General features: G+C 39.8%; 1 protein-coding gene across 1 annotated transcript; it reads right to left on the bottom strand.

The window, feature by feature from the left end:
• Positions 1–8,757: 8,757 nt before the first annotated feature.
• LOC126800157 (GDSL esterase/lipase At2g04570-like) lies at positions 8,758–11,164 on the bottom strand. The gene is made up of 3 exons (XM_050527440.1): positions 10,805–11,164; positions 9,602–10,100; positions 8,758–8,951 (listed from the first exon to the last, which is right to left on the bottom strand). The coding sequence occupies exons 1-3, from the start codon at positions 11,162–11,164 to the stop codon at positions 8,758–8,760; spliced, it is 1,053 nt and encodes a 350-aa protein (XP_050383397.1).
• Between the last annotated feature and the right edge of the window lie 10,086 nt (positions 11,165–21,250).

Genomic DNA, 21,250 nt, shown 5'->3' with positions numbered 1-21,250 from the left:
GGTTCTAAAAATCTCCGCCTAGACCCAATTCATCCCCGCCTAGGCGCTAAACGGTTACAAACCGCCCGATTATGTCCTAGTCCCCAAAGCTAGGCGTGAAGCTGAAAGTCGGCTAACTAATCCGCCTAATTGACCGACTAGGCTACCTAATCAGCGCTTACGGCTTGAGTTCATATGCTTGGAAAAATCAAAATCACAATGCTTTTTTAATTTATTGAATCTCATTGTACCATTGTTGTGAAACATTTTATCTACATTTTGAGTATTTTCACTATATTTGAACACTATAATACCAATTATATTCTTATTTTTATATAAAATTTATGCATTTATAGTGAAAAACAAAAAACCGCCTAGTCCCGGCCTAGTCCTCCGACTAATCCTCTAGGCGCTAGTTTCTAACTTTCTGCCCAACTAGCGCCTAGCATTTTTTAGAATCTTTGAAGTTTTTTTTAAAAAAACTATAAGAGTGCTTGTTTTTATTTTGGAAATAATTATTAACTTACCTATTCTAATATACAAACATATATATATATAATTATCATTTTATATTTATTGCTAGATAACTTGATTTGGGATATGAAAATGGAAAAGATGATTTAATTGATTACTTTCTTTTTTCATTAACATTGTCACACCCCGAGACCATTTCTGGTCCCGAAATGCAACAGTAATTGCCGTAGTCCTAAGTTAGTACCAATCGATACAAGATTCTACGCATCGACAACACCAACTTACGACTACAAGGCTATGGGGATAAGTAAATAATAGTAAATTCAAGATAAAAGTAAATGAAGCTCAATTTACTGAACAAATACGAATCAGCGGAATGTAGTAAATAAAATGAAAGTTCAAGTATAATAAGAGAAAAACACATCATCACAATAAATACAGGCCAAATGGAACAACCGCACGACTAAAATGCAATGTAACAGAGTACGCGTCGTGCGATTGTTGAAGTAGGAACGAATATCAGGTAGATAAGAAGTCACACCCGAAGTTAGCTCCTCGGTATCGAAATTGAACCACAAATGATGCAACACCACTAGCACCTAGTCCAAGTCCTCTTGAACCGGCTGCCAGGTACCTGAAAAGTATGGGTAAGCATTCGTCCTCGCTAACCCGATGCGGGTGAGACGACCCAACGGTAGTTAGGTTTGAAAACTATTTATATATATATATATATACATGTACATATATATATATAATATAACAGTATATATATACACTGTTAGCGTAAAAACACGTAACGAAAGTCAAACTGAGACAGTAACATGTCTCCTGACAAATAGGGCAAGTCAATAAAAAAACCATGCAAATGTGAAATACGCAGGTGGGGTATACACAACCCGACAGGCTCCAAGGTATCGCCTTCGAGCGAACTGAGATCTAAAAATGTACTACGGTGCCAGACACGGGCATCACCGTAACAATAAATATAAACTACGGTGCCTGACACAGGCATCATCGTAATAATAAACATAACCCGAATGGTACCGGCTCACCCTACTTGATATAGCAGTGTCGAAGTCCGCGCCCCAAGTCTCGCTCCGAGTAGAATCACGTCCCTCAAGCTCGTCTCGTAGCTAAACAATAACGAAAAAATGGGAAAGTAAGGTCCATGACGTTTTTAGTCAATTTAGTAATTGAATGTCGGTTTGACTAGTTTGACTACCCGAGTCGACATTTCGGAATGATCGGTTGACTTTTCTAAAGTTGAGTGTGATTTTAATTTATAGATTTTCGTATCTTAGATTTAAGACGCAAATGATCGATAAATGGAAATCTTAAATTTATTCTTCCTGCATTTAAATCTCTCACGCTTAAGAGTTCCACGATTTTTTATCCGAGTAGAAATCAAGTTTAAGGTTTAACCGCAAAGCTAAAATTACGTGTTACCAAAAGATTACTAATTTTTCTTAATCCAATTTAAATCGATAACCCTAAAGGTAAAAAGGTTGAAATGAGATGTAAGTAAAAAGTAAATTAATTACCTTTGGGGTAAAACCGTAACTTTTAACTTATTTACTATTAGGGCAAGACTGTAATGATTGAATATAAATAGGGGTAGAAAGGTCATTTCATAGGGTAGTGAAATGGTAAAAGGGTGACTTTAAAAACGGTAAAACCAGAGTTTTTACCCTTTGTTCTCCAATCGACTCATGTTCACAAATTCGGCCAAATTCTCACCCAAAACTAACATGCAATGATACCAGCAGCAACAAGACTAGATTTCACACACAACAACATGAAAATCAAGAGAAAACGAGGTTGATTTATACCTATGTGATTCAAATGCAGAGGTCGACCGAGTTGTGCTCCTCCAACCTCCAATCTCACACGTTGACGTCAAGAGCTGAGCCTCCCAACACCTCCTACTACTACGCCGAGGCTCCTGGTAGGGCTCGCCACAATGCTGCGTTTCGAGGAGGAGAGTCGCCGGAGTTCGAAGAATACATCAGCAAAACCAAAGAGAGAGAAAGGTGAGTTTGGGTCCTAATCTCATGCAAAAAGAAGATAGATCAACTGGGTAATAAGGAATAGAGGAATATTTTACCGAGCGGAGCTCCACGAGGATTGGAGCTCGGGGAATCGACGACAAACTGTTGTTGCCTCAAAACTCGCCGGAGAGGGGTTGCATGTCGGTTATGCTGGTACCGTCAGAAAGAAGAGAATGAGGGGATCACAACGGTGATAGTCTCGAGGCGTGGCGACGTTGGACGGTGGCGGTGCGGCCTGAAGAGGGTGGCGGTGGTATCTCTGTTTCAAAACAAAAGGAGAGAGAAACAGAGAGGGAGAGAGAGAAAAGAGATGGGTGAATAATAATGGGAAGCTAGGAGGGTTGGGCTCCTTTTAAAGAAAAACTAACGGTGGAGATTAAATGAGGGTAATCAATGGCTGATATCTTAAAATACAAGAAAGTAATTTTTGAAATACGATTTAAATAATTTTAAACTTTGTAAATACGTAGAAAATATTTCAAGCGTCGGAAAAATATTCTGCGAACATCAAACCGCGTTCGTGACACAATGTGCTCATGACTTGCAGGTGACGGAGTACTTTCTTGGTTCGCCGGAATTCCCCCACCTGAATCCCGCAGTAACAATTAGCGCTAGAAGGAGGGTCATCAGTGGCACCACCCTCATAGCTCTGTGTGAGCAACTCCACCATTTCTCTGAGTTTGGAGGAGAACAAAACTAAATATGAGTTTTTGTTATGAGCTTCTGGGTTTTGTAAAAATTTGGAGAGAGAAAGCAATTCTGAAATCTTCTCCATCCTCCACCACTTACCTACAAGCGCTAGAGTGCCTCACATCCACAATCATGCATCACCCATGACCTCTGCGTCATCCTTCGATGCCGGAAAACAACCTAACCACCGGCACAACCGTGCCCTGATTTCATCTGGACACCCAACCGCCCATTCTGGGTTCCTCGTTTGCAGAACATTTTAGAGAGAGATAGTGATTTCTCGGTCCTTCTCCAAAGCAAAGTTTTGGGTTCTTCAAATTAAGAGGAAGTGGAGGATAAAAAAAGGGGAATTAGAGGTTTTCACTTTTCTCCACCCTCAACGTCAATTTCAAAAAGCTTGACGAAAGTTCCAAGTTTTATCTCTAAGCTAAGTCACAAATCACTACAGCAATTGAGTAACAACGATGCGACATCATACATATTCTTGTCTGGAACAACAAACATCTCCACCAAAGCCCCAAGCCAGGAACTCTCTCTAGCCGGGACACACCACCCTCTCTCTCTCTTCCACCTGCCCAGAGCTCTCTCATCTGGCGCTGCCCATCTGGAACTCCTCATTTGAAGCTGTAAATTCGACTCTTCCCCCGGCCTAACACCCTGAATCGACCCAGCACCCTCTTGTCTGGAGCCACCAAAACTCTCCCGGAGCAACATGCTCAGCCCAGAGCTCTCACCCGCCTGACCCCTTCACTCTGACATAAACTCCACCTGGCCCCCCGCCTTGCCCCGGCTGCGCCTCACCCCGGTCACACCTCGCTCGGCCCTGCAAACCCCAACTCCAGATTTCCTTCCCCCCTTGTCCGGCTGCTTGTCTTCTTGGCTAGGAGCTCTGTTCCAGAGCTCTGTTACAGCTCTTCTGCCCCGCCCGACTGAGTGGTGCACTCAGTAGGTCCTACAACCCAATCACCCGGTTGTGCTTCAATCTGGCCCTTTGACCGCGGCTAGCCACTCCTTCCCCCGGTCGTCCGCCTCCTCAATCTGGCCCTACGACTCGGCCAACCACTTCACCAAGATTTCGCCTCCAGGCCCAGAACCCTCGCACGCAAAACATTTTCTCTGAATCTGCATTCTCTCTTTCGGGGTCATGTTCAAGACTTCTCTTTATATTTGAACAAAAAGAGGGATGAGGAAAAATAAAAATGGTCGGGTCAAAGGTCATTAGAGGAAAATTAAGTGGACGGGGTCAAAAGTGAACAAGATATTTATGATAATTTGCAGCCTAGAGAGATTATTTTCGCCTATATGACCTAATTCCAATTTACTAAGGGTGCCCAACAGGTCTTCTCTCGGCACTCACGTAAATGTATTGATTCATACTTCATCACCATAGCGCCACCGCTTCCATTATTTGGTTCTCTACTATTGCTTGGGCATATGATTTCTTAGGCACCTAATTATATGCACATACACTTAATATATTTCATTGATGAGGTACAAGTACCACCGAGACGCTTTCTTATATGAGCAATGAGCTTTGTTGGGGCACAATGCCTGACATGGACTCTTATATATTAACGTCATTCTTTATATATTATTTACAACATCTTCAAGGGTCTCCGGTACGCTTTCCTTTACACTCTTGAATCTCAATTACATTATCGCCATATATGTTTTTCCTTACGTCGTATATGCTACATCATTCTTGGACATACTTGCCATATGTACACGTACAAGGGTAACATCTCACGGTCACATCACACGGTAATGCCTCCGGGCTAACACCTAAATGACTACACCTAAAAGGCTACACCTCATAGCTACCCCCTATGCTTATTTCCTGCGACATATCTCCGTGCATACTCTTTATGTCTACTTTCCATAACATTTTTTATTTTACTACCTATGTCGGTCTCCTTAAATGATTATTAATTGCCCTTATTGGTTATTGTACGCTAAATGGTAAACCTCACGGTTACGCCACATGGTAACACCTCATGGTTACGCCACATGGTAACACCTCATGGATAACACCTAAAAGGACTACACTTACAAGGCAACACCATACGGCAATACACCTATGATGATCGCTCGCAACTTGTCTCTATATGTACTTCTCATGACTACGTTCATGACAACTTATATAATTGCTTTTATTCATATTTTTACATACACTTACTTGACTTACTTTCTTTTGATGGTCACTCTCTCCACATGCTTTAACACCCAACACCCACGGTTTATTCTCCATGGGTTCTCGCATCCATAATTTGCTCCAGATCCATGGATGCTCCAACTGTTAGTCAATCTTCGGGCCTAGCACTAAGATCGTAGGTCACTCACCAGATTCATGGATGTTTCGACTACTAGTGGACCTCCAGGCCTAGCACTGAGATCCTAGGTCACTCACCAGTATACTCCAAACACTGTGCCACGACACCTTTTCAAATCAATTGAGGCGAGTGTGCACGCTCCCCGGCACGGCCCGACTTAGGTCTAAAGGAACTACGTTTGGTTTGATCTCATGCATGGGTATGTAGGCACTCTAGCACTCACTTAGAGGCAACCATATAACCAAACACATCGTCATATGATCCCTCGGGTCATGACCACACATGTCGACATATCATATACGCCACCACATGTTCGTCTGGATTGTAACATTTACCTTTGTCTTAACTTCGGTTATAACTGAACCATACTTATCTCCTCATATGATCTCTATGAAACCTTGTATCTTTACGCCCGGTCCATCCATCTCTTGCATGCACACTGCCATGACCCGGAGACCAGAGAACTTATACATCATCCCGCCGCACATACTCATCATGCATCATGTGCATACCCATCACGCCTCACTCACATGCTAATCATGCTTTGCCATCATATGTCCCACGGACATGGCACACGTCACACTTATCATCGTATTATCCCTTTGGTCCTCTTCGACCCATTGATTAGAGCTTGCGGCTACCAACCATGTGACAGCCCCAGTCCTTCCCCTCTGAATGGGGACTTGGGGGACAGGGGGACCGGTACTGTGAAGCTCCGGCACTCGTTCAGGCTCGCACTCTTGATGTTTCCTTATAGATAAATTTCTTACCCAAGAGAGTCTCTTGACTTGGGACTTTGGGGACTTATTAACGATACACCCCGTAGAGGGCTAAACATCGTGATTGCAAGCCTTACACTTGGCTACCGTAGTCATAAATCGCTATTTTGGGGTCCAATTAGCCTAAAAGCCTACTACATGCATTATTAACCCCACAAGGGCAGTTCAGTAATTTCAGTTATCACACCCACTATTTGCCCATATAAATAGGTCTCTTCTCTCTACAACAAGATAAGCCTCCACTCTTACCTTTTCTCCTATCTAACTCTGCATGTTCACATTCGTAACTGACTTAGGTATCAGAGCGTTGAAGGCTGGCTAGCCCAATCTTCACCCTGTGAAGCCGTGTGCTTATGGTTTACAGGTGACGGAGTGCTTTCTCGGTTCGCCGAAATCCCGCCGTAACAAACATCAATAGTATTAATATATTATGAATAACTACATAATTTTTTTTATAAACTTCGCTTTGAGCTAAAGAACAAAACTCATTCATTATAGACTAGAATGACATAAAATGTTACTTTTACTCCTTGGTGAGGCATATATCTATCAACAAAACTAATTTTTTGCCACTTTTATTATGAATTTAGGGAATTGGTGAAATAGTAAATTAATTTGAGAAGATAGTTTGTGTGATTATAATACATTTTTTTAGTTTTGTATAATAAATAAATTTAAAGTAGAGTATGAAAGTAATTAATGGATATATAGTAGCTTCATTTGATATATCAAATCAGAATATGGGTATTTTGGAAAAAACTATGGATGTCTAAATAGTGTTTAAGATTTGAAGTTATATGTGAAAGTAAATTTGAGGTATATTAAGTAAGGAGATTCAACTACCATTTTTTTAGGTATGATAGAAGCTCCGTTTTCAATAAGGAGATGATAAAGAGAAAATGTCTAATTGGATACGACCATTTCACTAATTTATCAAGATTTAAGGAACCACCGCACTAATCATTTATTCAAAATAAATTACAAACAGTAGCAATGACCATAACTCAGAGACTTGGTTGGGATCATCAAGTCAAACCAACTACACATAAGCTCTCGGATAGTCGGATTAGTATCGATTTGAGTGTGCGAAGTATTTGAGACAAGAAAAAAGAACAAATACTTAATAGATTAATTTTCACATTTTTGCTACTACATTGACAGGCCTGTACATTGATATGATAAAATGATAAATCATATCGATCCAAACCTATAATTATATATTGCCATCGATCAAATGCACACATGTCTAGAACAAGAAACTCATTGTTTTTAAATATATGTTAGAAATGGTATAACAAGGCATCCCTCTAAAATTTTATTTGTCTAGTTTCTACTTTCAGTCCAACTATAGCGAGGTTCCATGCATGTTTCTATCCACTGAGCACCGCACAATGATACAGAAACTGTTTCTTCTAAATATTCGACAAATTAGTACACCAAAACATCAACAATATATATATATATATATATATATAATGGTGTATATGCATGTATGTTGATAATTCTGATGTTCATCAATTTGGAGATTTTAACTTTAAGGGAATCAAAATTTTGATTTTATCGTCCCCCTATATCATTCTCTTGATTTCAAGAGAAAGACGTCTCATAGATATTGATGACCAATTCAAAAACTCCCATGTTGATCACAATCAAATTATAGACGTATAAATAGCCAATATTAATAGATTAAGCTAAGCTAGCTACAAAACATTCAGATTCGAATCTAGACCCGGTCACTGACTAAAGAGTGTCATACATACGTGATCCGGATCCTTAGTAATACAAGAAGGGTAAATGTTATAGTTGCAACCAACACAAAACTAACTATATATATGATCGAGTCATATATAGCTACATACCACAAAGTTACCTGTAACTCTGTAAGTATATATGTATCATCTCACCTTGAACGTTAATGTGGTGCTTGTATGATTATGTTCGGAAGTCGGAACGGTCGATATCCCTGCATCTTTAACATACGTACACTCAACCATAGCTCTCATCATTGAAATATATTTAGAACAACATATATATAGCTTCCACTGTCGTAAAAGTACATAGAATGCAGAGTGGAACGCCACTGGAATCATATTAATTTAAATCATGATCGACTACTGAAATACTACAAACTACACCCTGATTATCTTAACGCCACAAACGCCACAACGCCACTCCATGGTATAAGCAGAACCACCCACAAATCCATCCATTGCATGTAGACAGAAAAGTGATCGAGGTCCATCACCAATATACCCAGTGTTTTTTTCCCTTTCAAATACAATGGCGCGCAAATGCACTTCTAAACAACCTATACATGGTTGTTGGGCACAAATACGTACATTAATTAACTAGCTAGGGATAAAGCTATATATCAACTTATGTAAAGCGATAGGATTATAGGAGCCTTAGTTTCATAAGTACTTTACGTACGCCTAGCTTTCATATATTGATGGAGAATTAAAGGAACTGGGCGAGAACATTCTTGAGCAGGTGATCAGAGACGATCTGATTTGCTTTCTCCGTAGGATGGAAGGAGTCCCAGAAGATGTATTTGTTTGCATCAGAGCATGTGAACATATTGTTTCGGTTGCATGCGTACCCCATTTCGAACATTCCTGTGGCGCAGCAAGCAGTGGATGTCACCTCGAAACCTGTCAAAATACATCACACAAAGGGGTGATCAGATCGGGCATTGTATTTGTCGTCCTACATATGCAAAAAGTTCTCTCTTCATAATTGTCTGCCATAGAGTACGTACGTTTGGGGTTTCGGCAAAACTAACTAAGTGATCGCCCCCACTCTTTATATTTCTAAAAGGGTTAATATATACTGCATGCTCAACTTTGAAAAGTTCTCGGTTTCTAAATTCATGATAAAATGTTTAGACGGTTTAATTCTGATTGCTCATAAAGTGGGAGGCGTTTGTGTTTGAAACTCGATCTTTATTGTTCATTTGTTTGTTGTTCTTCTCTCAAGGAAGTACAAAATGAGCAACCGAGCAAGTGATTACGACGAGGTTATTAACGACACAAATTATATTCCTTATGACATCATTAGCAATTATCAATATGACCTTAAAATATCAGAGAAATGATTATAGTCACATGATATCCAACCACCCGAAGAATATGACGTACTACATATTGCTAAAGAAACATTTGTCGTGTTCCTAAATAGTTTTCCGGTTGTGGTAGGTTGGTAAGTTGGTTTACTAGCTTGGACAAGTGATTATGTGCGTGTAAACATAAATTAAGAAGCAAAGCCTTGAAACATAAATATAGTAAATTTCCAACTCACTTACCATATGAAGAAGGCTTTCTTATCATATGCAGGAAAATGAAGTAAGGATTTGAGAACACCACTCTGCTCCCAGGAAGCTCCTTATTGAGGCTTACGGTCAAGTTGTTCAGCTTGTTATTGAACTCCAGAGCCACATCGTTATAACTCGAAATGCAGCCACTTCCAGCCATGATATTGCTAGTTCTCTCCAATGGCAAGCACCCCATCGGTGGTAGTCCTCCGATGGAAATTTTTCGAGCTCCGAGTTGGTAAAGTTCCTTCACGAATTTACCTGCTATTCCGATGAGAAAGTTTTCGTATTGGGAGGTAGTGTATTGGGATGATCGGCCTGATGGTGGAAATGTGGAGTAGTAGTTCTCCAGGAAGTCATTGGTTCCTAAGCTCATCATGTGTAGAGCTTCTTTGATTGTTTCGTTTGCTTCATTTCCTCCCTGGTAAGCTCTCAGTTTAGACTGGTAATCCTTGTAGTAGTCCAACTGCTTCCATAGTGGTATTACAGACTGCAAGATCATCTCAAATCCAGTTACTATAAACTAAACTGAAGAAGTGATCGGTGAAGATATATGCCTAACTACAGTTTTGAGTGAAATTGAAAAGAATAAAACTTTATTAGGACATAAGCTAGAATTATGTGAGCGCCTCTATAATTAGAGGAACACGCCAACACGGGGATCAAATGTTTCAAACTTAATTAAAACCTCCTAACGAGAATTAATTAATTAGTACCAAATGTTATATAAGCATTTGGGATCCTAAATATTGAGCGATAATAAAATTGCGAAAATGTCAACACTAATTGGTAGATGATGAGTATTCAAGGTTTCAAACTTAGGGCCCCATGCAACCTAGAGAAATATAAATAGACGACAATATATATACAGTTTAGTAGAGAAGTGTGACGTATAAAATAAAGTGTGACGTATAAAATAAAGTGTGACGTATCAAAAAAAAGTGTGACGTATCAAAAAAAAGTGTGACGTACTTTTCGTAACAAGAGTTCTGATGCCATATTAGAGACTATCTAAACCCTAAAACATAATATAAGTTGTTAAGAAGTAGACCAATAATTACCGTATAGTTCATGGAAATGGTACGTATGCATACAATATATATTAATATATACGTGCATATACACATGCAATATATAACACTAGCAAACATGAGTAAGCTTTACTTCTTATACAAGGGAGATGTATATATATACCAGCACATCTGAAGTTGCAGTGTCATAGCCGGTGCCTGCAGAAGCAAATGTGACACCAGTGGCGAAATCTGATATCTTGTAGGAAGGATCTAAGTAAGCCGGAATGGTCGGTTTGAGTCCGAAAGCTTTGGAGATGAAGTCCGTCGGTATTCGACCATTGGAGAACCTCCCAGTTGGCTTGCCACCAGTGAAATCACGGCCGTAAGGCTGGAAATTGCTCCTGGCAATGGTGGGAATCTGGTTGTTGTTCCCAGCATCGACGGAGGAGTCTCCGAACACTATGACTGCCGGAACCTTTGCTACAACTTTGTTGGCTAGTAGTAGAACTAGGAGGAGAAATGAAATGTGCGAGGGTGCCATAGCTAGCTGAATTGCAAGCGTGTTGGTGTTTTGCGTGAGCTTTGGAGATGAAGTGAGGAGTAGATCGAATTCTATATAAATATGTCTTTGGCTGGAACACAATTAATTCGAAAGCTTGAATTGATCGGCATTGGAGTAAAGAAGTTGTTGGGAGTTTTAGGTTCTGTAACTTTACTGATGTTTGTGTACGAATAGATCGATCAACGCATGGCCGGCCAAAGAAAAAAAACATGACGTGTGATCTTTATTTCTTTGAAAAGTAAAAGATTTGCACTTGTTCTTGATTGATTTATTGTGCGCATAGGGGATGGTATATGACTCATCGTCAAATTGATTGTAGATCGAAATTGATATTTTTGCAGGGGGAAGATGAAAAATGTCAACCTGAAATAAATTCAAACACGCACAAGTGCCACTGGCTGCATTACTAGTACTGTGTATATAACTATTAGGTAATTTGAACAATTAACAAATATGAGGTGTAAGATGTTCCGCATTCTAACTTTTATACTAATATAATTGTCGTGATCAAAACGTCGTTCCAGCAAATATTCATGGTTTGATTAGTGTTTATAAGAAAAAAAGATGCAAGATTAAATCATAACGGTGCATTTTTACTAAATAAATTATGATCATATCATATATAATGAGCGTTATATAACTTTATATCCGTTCACGATTGAATAATTTATAGATCGGAGAAACTAGATATAAAAACACGCACACACATTGTTTCTCTACTAAAAATATGTAGGCATGCATGATTGAATATTTGCATAAATTGGATGGTGCGTTCAGATCATAATAATAATCGACTCAATAGATTAAGTATATGGCTCTCAACTTTGAGTTTAAGATTGAGACCAAATATGAGACCATACACTAGCTCTCACAAGTCACAACTACCACCACCCAAAAATGCAGCTAATAATAAGTTGAGAAATGAGAGATAGATAGTTAATGCATGTAAGCAGCATGTGGTTGTAACTATATCCATGGAAGTGATGATGTCCTTACTTAAATGGGACATATTTTTCGAAGCTCTTCCAACAGAATTGGAGGCGCTAAGTTTTGTGATTAATATATATAAAGTACAGGCTAGAGAAATCTAGCTGGATCAATGACCCCAAAGCCTCAAATTTCAGGTAGACCTTTAATTTTGCCTAGTTTTGGCCAGGCAATTATTTAACGTGTATGAATGTATGCTACTTATCTAACACGATGATTTCTAACGCATGAGAGCTAGTGTTGGGGAAAATCACATAGCTAGTGAGACACTTTACAAAGTAATAGAATAGACTCATAGTGATCGAGCTAGCTAAATTATAATACATTAGTACTGGTTCCCTTGTTGTTGGCATAATAAGAACATATCAACATTGATATATCTCTTGCCGTCTCGCGGTTACATGGTATGTACGTAGAAGAGCTAAGCTAATATCAGTCAAAGTTGAAAGACATATATAACCACCATATGGCATGCACCCTTAGGAATTAGTGACATTATCAATAAGAACGTCCAGTTTACTGATATCTGGCTTTGACATGAACACAAACATGTTACTTACTCATCAAGCTCTTCATATAGAAGTACTAATTCATCTCAAATTTGCTTTATGTCCATTATATTAGTACCTAATATTGTTGCCTCCTTTTGTACAGTGTTTGGCTTCTACACATTATAATCTGCAAGCTTTTATCCATGCACAAACACGAGATAATTTTTTGTTAATTATCTCTAAGAACATATTACTGATATTAGCATGCATGCAATTTCAGATTATTCATCAAAAAATGAAAGTGATGGAGAAGTAAACATGCTATTAATAGCTCTTATAACAGAATTGTAGGCGCTATAGTTTGTGATTAGCATATATATAGCTCATAATGTCTTCCTAACCAAATGTCTCCAAAGCCTCAAGTTTTAGTCGGGCCTAGTTATATGTATGACCATTTAATGTATATATAGTTAATCGTAATTAAAAGTGTTCATCAAAATCCTCAATGCAAAAAAAAAAAAAAATCGTGAGAAGATTCGACTTGTATAGTAAGAGCCGCTAGGGTTCTCTCTTACAAAAACTTTGTCGCCGCTTGATCGAGCACTTTTGCTCGTCCAGTTGCGCCATGGCGTCGGCGTGGGTCTTTGGCCTCACTGTCGTGCATGGTCAGACGGGATGGTTATGTAGTTGTTCAGAGGTTGTGCCAGGAGGTCCTCTTATCTTGTTTCCAGTCGATGGTGGCGCATGCACATGTGGTAGTTTTGTGGAGATGGTGGAGATCGATGGTGTAGTTGGGTTTTACACTAGATTTGGATCGTGGGGTTGTGTTGTGTCACAACCCCAAAATTTCGAGTATGAAACTCAAATTTCAAAGTTATGAAAAACACTAAAACAATCTCAATGAATCGAAATCATTTAAATGTCACAGCGGATCATCTCTGAGTTCAAATACAACTCAGTCAAACCGATTATTACAAACCAAAATTTATAATTCAACATTATAACAAATGGAAATGAATAATCCTCACAAAATCTTCACAAAGAAATCCACACAAGTCCTCACCACAAGATGGAAATAAATAACTCCAAGTCCTCTGAGCGGTCCGTCAAATTCTGCTAATCCACACATGCGGAGTTATCCCCTACACCATCGAATAGGTGCACCGGGATTGTAAACACAAACCCGGTAAGCTTTGTAGCTCGTATGAGTAAAACAACAATATAACTCGCATATCAATATATACGAAAATCCACAAATCAACAAATATAAATGCACTCATGACTCATTAGACGGCCTATCTAGTTGTCTAATAATGTGAAAATATATGTACTCATGAGAATTGGGCAACCCCTCTGTTTACCCAAATGCATTTATAATACGGGTACTCATGAGCGCTGGTACCCCTCTGTTACCCTTCATGTAGTACGCCGCCGACATTGGACAACCATCTGTCATCCAATATAAAAAATATATGGGTACTCATAAGCCGATAACTCATCTGTTACCTCATATGCAGTACCCCGGCAGACAGACTAGAGCTCTAACTGAATTGTAACTTTCGCCCGGTCAAATGCTAGGTTCCGACATGCCAAACACGTCCGAAGACTGGTCCGAAGACAAAAACACGTCCGAAGACAAACACGTTTAAACAAAAAACAATGTTAAAACCACGTACAATAATCATCATGTCATATTGTACAAATCAAATCACATGCTCGATATATAAATCTTATCACCAAATGAACATAATCGCCACGAAATCATGTCAGTATATAATATAGCAAACTATATATATGTACATATTTACCATTAATACAAATATATATTCCACTATATCATATACATGTCATATTTCATTCCTTAAAATTCTACATAAATCCCGAATTACCGCAAGGGTAGATCGTAATGTGAGATTTTACTCACCTTATAATCTCGAGCGTAATTCCGCAATTCCGAAAGTAATTCTTTTTTTTGAATTATCGATCACCTTGAAAAGATAAAAAAAGAATTTAAAATCGTTACGTAAACCGTAAATGCTGAAACAGTAATAATATATTACTGTTCAGCAATTTCTAGTTTTACGAAATTACTGTTCACAGAGTTACTATTCACGTATTCCTGTACAAACACACATCAATTATGTATTCATGTACGTGTACATACTATTTACGTATTTATGTACGTATGCATACTATTCAAATGTAAATATTGTCTCAGTAAATAATAATTACCGATTTACCCTTCTGAAATTACTTTTATATTTACTGAAAGTAATTTACATTTACCGTACGTAAAATAAATTTACATTTACAGGACGTAAATCACTTTTTACATTCACCGACATAAAAATAAATTTTTACAAATTGACTGTTTCAAAAACACTATTCATGCGCCGCCGCACGTGGCGACACGTGGGGTACATGCGCCACTCACTGTGGCAGCGCGTGGGGCTCACGCGCCGAGCCTAAGGCCGGCGCGTAGCACGCCACCGCCGCCCCTTTTTTCCTCCTCTCCTTCTCCTCTACCTTCCCACGGCCTCACGCCACCCATAGCCTCCTTCACTACCCTTCACGCGACGCCTAAGGGCGGCGGTATCTCCTCCGATCTACCTCAAAACCTCTCCAAAACAACCACAATTTCACCAACAAGCAATCCAACAATCGATATAACCAAACCCTTACCTAATTCACGATTTGGAATCGCCGGAGCTCGTTGAAGAGATCGGACCAACTGTGCTCAGTTCTTGCGAGTTGCGTTGTGGCTTCACGGCGGTGCAGGAGCTCGTGCCTTGCTTGGAGGGGAGTCGCGTCGAGCTGCTGAGGACCTTGGAGCCGGCGGTGAGGGCCACGTCGCCCGGAGGAGGGAGATCGGAGGTGAGAGCCAAGAGAGAGAGAGGAGAGCTCGGGGTGAGAGGGAGAGAAAGAGAGAGAGGGAGGCGGGTGAGATGAGAGAGAGAGGGTTTCCGAAAATTGAAACCCTACTCTTAAAAACTTTCCTTTTATACCCACCTCCAAAATCGGAAACTAACTTCCGTCGTTAATAACTTTTACGTATGCCGTTCGATTAGGACGCGTGAAGTTTCTACGAACTCGTATCGACGAGCCCTACAACTTTCGTGAAAGATGTTTTCGCAAATGAGCGACGGAGCAAAAGTCGATTCTCAAGTCGCGGAAACGTTACGTTTTCCTAAATAAACGTTCCGATAACGTTTCCGTTTTCGATTTCCAACTTTGCAAGGTGAAATAAACACGTTTAAATGAATTTCACAAACTTTATAAACTTAGAATCAATCCATTAATTTGTCCCGAAAAGTCGGGTTATTACATGTCGGTTCCTGTTGGATCTCGTTGCAAGTCCTTTGGTGCATGAGCTTCAAGTTTTGACTGCAGGGACGAGTGTCCTAGTGATGGTGCATTCTAGTGTGCTGCCGGCGAGGATGATTCAACAACGTTGAAGTCGGGAGATGGAAGCGGTGCAACGATCTTTGTGGAGCATTAGTGTCATGGATTTTGTTTTTTTCTTTTGACTTGTATTGGGTCTTTTGGCTTCCCATGTTTGAACATGGATGCGGAAGACGTAGTGCTTCATTGCTAGAATAAGGTGCTTACTATGTGTTCCCTTGGTTTTTTTTCGGGTTTCTTATATGTCTTCCGTGATGTAATTGTGGCTCGAGCCATAAATACTTGTCTACCGGGATGTGGTAGCGGTTGGATATGTAGAGTATTTGGCATCCTTAGCTATTGTTGAATGAATTATTTCCATCCTAAAAAAAATCAAAATCCTCAATGCAGAATGCATTGTACACTATTCAATCAGGTACGTAATATTTGTTATTAACAAACAGTTTGAACGAGCTAAAACAAATTAATAATGGTACATACGGTTTACATAGTATACAAATTTCCACTGAAGTCTGGCATTGTTTACTTTCGAACACTGTTCATTTTATTTATAAAAACGCCATTGGGTCGGGTTGTTCGTTGAACGCCATTGGGTTGGTTGTTCGTTGGGCTTTTTGGGTTGCTTATGTGATTGCATGTTTGTCTGGGTTGTTTGTTGACATCTGTTAGTTTTCTGAAGAGAGAAGCGGGAGCTGTCGTTTGTTTTCTCTTTGTCAATTCAATTCTCTCAAAACAGGGACTGAGAAACAAAGAAACAGAAATGGAGGGACAGGCAGATTGTTATTTGTTGGGAGCTTAGATCTAAAGATGCATAAGCTTTCTTCTTCTTCTTCTTCTTCTTCTTCTTCTTCTTCTTCTTCTTCTGTGATTGGTTTTTATGAGTTTAGAAACTCTATTACCTAACAACATATCAGTTCGTTTGGTCTTTCTATCAGTTACCTTCATCATCCAGAAATCTCTAAGTCTGTTTGTGCAATTGTAATAACCCGATTTTTCGGGTTCAATTTATATGAATTCGTTGAATTTTATGAACTTGGTAATTTTGATAAATCACATTTTTCACATCACTACGTTGTCGATTCCAAAATGGAACCGTTGTTGGAAATCAAAATTTGAAAAACGTTACGTTTCCGCGATGCAGGAGTCGACTTTTACTCCGTCGCTCGTTTCCGAAAACTTCTTTCACGAAAATTGTAGAGCTCGTCGATACGTGTTCGTGGACACGTCATGCGTTCTAATCGGACATCGTACGTGAAAATTATTAACGACGGAAGTTAATTTTCGATTTTAGAAAATGATATAAAAAGGAAATTTTAGGAACTAGGGTTTCCATTTTCGGAAACCCTCACCCGCAACCTTTTTTTCTCTCTCTCTTCTCTCTCTCTCCCCGACCTCTCTCTCTCTCTCTCTCTCAGAAATCGTCGCCGGTGATCTCGCCAACCGGACGTCTGTGGTCCTCACCGCCGGTCGCAAAAGCTCCGCAAGCCCGACCGCAGCAAACCCCGAGCAAGCCCCGACCTCCCTCGCCGCCGTGATGCTCGCGCGACAACCCGAGGCCCTGCGACTTCCTCCGCCGTCCTAGCTTCGTTGCCGGCGAGACCAGAGCACGGAGACCGGCTCACCATCACCGATCCTCATCGCCGAACCCACCTGCTAGGAGATTGGAACTCGGAATCGCGTCGCTCCTCATCCTCCAAGAAATTGAGCACAATCGGCGATCCAAACCTCTCCGACAACATTCTGGTGGTTCCAACGTGCAATCTAGGTAAGATTTGTTGTAATTGATGGTTCAGATGGATTGTAGATGAAATTTGGGGTTGATTTGAGGAGAATCAGAGGAGGAGGAGGAGGAGATGGAGGGAGTACCGCCGCCTTAGGCGGTGCGTGAGGGGAGGTGAGATGGGATAAAGGCGGCCTTGGGCCGTGGAAGGGGAGGAGAGGTTTTGGGTGGCGGTGGGCAAGCCACGCGCGCCGGTTTGAGCGGCACGTGAGCTCCACACGCTGCCACTGTGGCGGTGGCGCGTGAACAGTGATTTTTCAAACAGTAATTTTTGTAAAAAGTGATTTTTGTACGTTGAATGTAAAAAGTAATTTACGTACAGTAAATATAAAAATGATTTACGTCCAGTAATTATAAAAGTAAATTTTGAAAATTAAATCGGTGATTAGTATATACTAACAGTATTTACTATGAATAGTACATTGGTGTACATGAATACATAAACAATACGTATATGAAAAGTAATACGTAAACAATAGGTATATGAAAATACATAGACAGTACATATATGAACAATAATACGTGAATAGTAATTACGTGAACAGTAATTTCGTAAAAACCGGAAATTGCTGAACAGTAAAACTTTAGTTCTGATTTGGCATTTGAGGTTTTACGTAACGTTTCTAAACCACTTCTTATCCATTCTAGGTGATCGACACAACAAGTTAAGGATACGCTTGCGGAATTGTAGAAATTACGCTCAGGAATATAAGGTGATAAATCTCACTATGACGAGTCTACCCTTAGTGGTGATTCGGAGTTAAACTTATTTTAAAAGATCGAATTATGATATGTATATGATATAGTGGGCTGTGTATGTGTATAAATGGTAAAATCGATACATATATATGAGTTGCTATATTATGCACTGTCATACTTCTATTTCCAAATGAGCTGTTGATAGCAATGATATATATTTTATTTGAGCATGAGTGGTTTTGGTTTTTGTACGATAACATGTGAGGAATGTATTGTACGTGGTTTTAACTTGAGTTATGTTAAAACGTTTTTGTTGTCTTCGGACGTGTTGGCATGTCAGAACCTAGCCTTGGCCGGGTGACAGTTTACGATACAGTTAGAGCTCTAGTCTGTCTGCCGGGGTACTGGCATGAGAGGTAACAGATGCGTTACCGGCTTATGAGTACCCATATTTTTGGATATTGGGTAACAGATGGTTGCCCAATGTCTGGCGGCGTACTGCATGAAGGGTAATAGATGAGTATCTGGCGCTCATGAGAACCCGTATTATAAATGTATTTGGGTAAACATATGGGTTGCCCGATTTCTCATGAGCACTTATATTTTCAGATATTATTGGACAACCAGATGTGCCGTCCAATGACTCATGAGTACATTTATAATTAAATGTTTTCATGATTTTTCTTTTGTATTTATACACGAGCTATATTGTTGATTTACTCATACGAGCTGCAAAGCTTACCGGGTTTGTGTTTACAATCCCGGTGCACCTATTCGATGGTGGAGGGGATAGTTTTGCAGGTGTGGATTAGCAGAATTGACGGACCACTCTGAAGACTTCGAAGTTTCTTTATTTATTTTTTGGTGAGGATTGTGAGGATTTTACATTTTCATTTGAAATAAAGCTTGAATTTTAAATTTGTTTTGTAATAATCCATTCGACTAAGTTGTACTATGAACTCAGTAATGATACGCTGTGATGATAAGATGATTTCGATTTATTGAGATTGTTTTTGAGTTTTCATGGCTTCGATCTTCAAGTTTCATACTTGAAAATTTCGGACGTCCGTGACCCTCACCGCCAGTCGCAAAAGCTCCACAAGCCCGACGACATCAAATCCCGAGCAAGCCGCGACCTCCCTCGCCGCCGTGACACTCGCGCGACAACCCGAGGCCCTACAACTTCCTCCGCCGTCCTAGCGGCGAGACCAGAGCACGGAGACCAGCTCACCATCACCGATCCTCGTCGCCGAAGCCACCTGCTAGGAGATTGGATCTCGGAATCGCGCCGCTCCTCATCCTCCAAGAAATCGAGCACAGTCGGCGATCCAAACCTCTCTGACAAAATTCCGGTGGTTCCAACGTGCAATCTAGGTAAGATTTGTTGTAATTGATAGTTGAGATGGATTGTAGATGAAATTCGGGGTTGATTTGAGGAGAATCGAAGGAGGAGGTGGTGGAGGGAGTACCGCTGCCTTAGGCGGCGCATGAGGGGAGGTGAGATGGGCTAGAGGCGGCCTTGGGCCGTGGAAGGGGAGGAGAGGAAGAAAAGAGAGGTTTTGGGCAGCGTTGAGCAAGCCACGCGCAGCGGTTTAAGCGGCATGTGAGCTCCACGTGCTGCCACTGTGGAGAGGCGCGTGAGCGCCACTCGCTGTCGCCGGAGGTGGCGCGTGAACCCCACGCGCCGCCACGTGCGGCGGCGCGTGAACAGTAATTTTTTTAAAAGTTGTTTCTGTACGGTGAATGTAAAAAGTAATTTACGTACAGTAAATGTAAAAGTGATTTGCGTACAGTAATTGTAAAAGTAAATTTTTAAAGGTAAATCGGTGATTATTATTTACTGACAATATTTAATATGAATAGTACATTGGTGTAAATGAATACGTAAACAATACGTATATGAAAAGAAATACGTAAACAGTACATGCATGAAAAGTAATATGTAAACAGTACATATATGAAATGTAATACGTAAACAGTACATATATGAAATGTAATACGTAAACAGTATGTATATGAAAAGTAATACGTAAACAGTATGTATATGAACAGTAATGCGTGAATAGTGATTACGTGAACAATAGTTTCGTATAAACCGGAAATTTCTTAACAGTAAAACTTTAGTACTGATTCGGCATTTGAGGTTTTACGAAATGTTTCTAAATCATTTTTTATCCATTCTAGGTGATCGACACAACAAGTAAAAGATACGAGTGCGGAATTGGGAAATTATCTTCAACATTAGTGCTCACCAACTCTTTTTTTTTTCTTTGAATTGGCAATCATCATACAATTTTCCGTAGTTAGACGCTGTGTTCCAGTTCCCGCTGTGAATTAGAGTCTAAGCTTCTATGTGTGGTAGTTAGCATTTGCCTAGCATGGTTATCATGTCTATGTATAAATTTGTGTGATATAAATATGTTTGTTAATAAACATATCAGTATTTCATTATTAATGTACCATCTTATAATTGGTGATTCCTGACTCAATCACAATAGGCCATCCCATAGCCTGGCCTCTACACTAGTCTATACAGATTCATAGAACAAGTAAACCGGCTATTCATATAGCTTTTCTTTGCAGTAAACTACCCGACATTTATCAAGTAATATATATATATATATATATATATACATAGTCAACCTGTTATTAATAATCATTAAAATGTAATTGATATTCTTTTAATTTGTTTTCTTGAACAATAAA

This window comes from Argentina anserina, chromosome 6 (genome assembly GCF_933775445.1).
Source record: "Argentina anserina chromosome 6, drPotAnse1.1, whole genome shotgun sequence".
Lineage (NCBI taxonomy): Eukaryota > Viridiplantae > Streptophyta > Magnoliopsida > Rosales > Rosaceae > Argentina > Argentina anserina.
The sequence above is the reverse complement of the archived record's forward strand: the minus strand, read 5'-3'. Positions and strand labels throughout refer to the sequence as shown.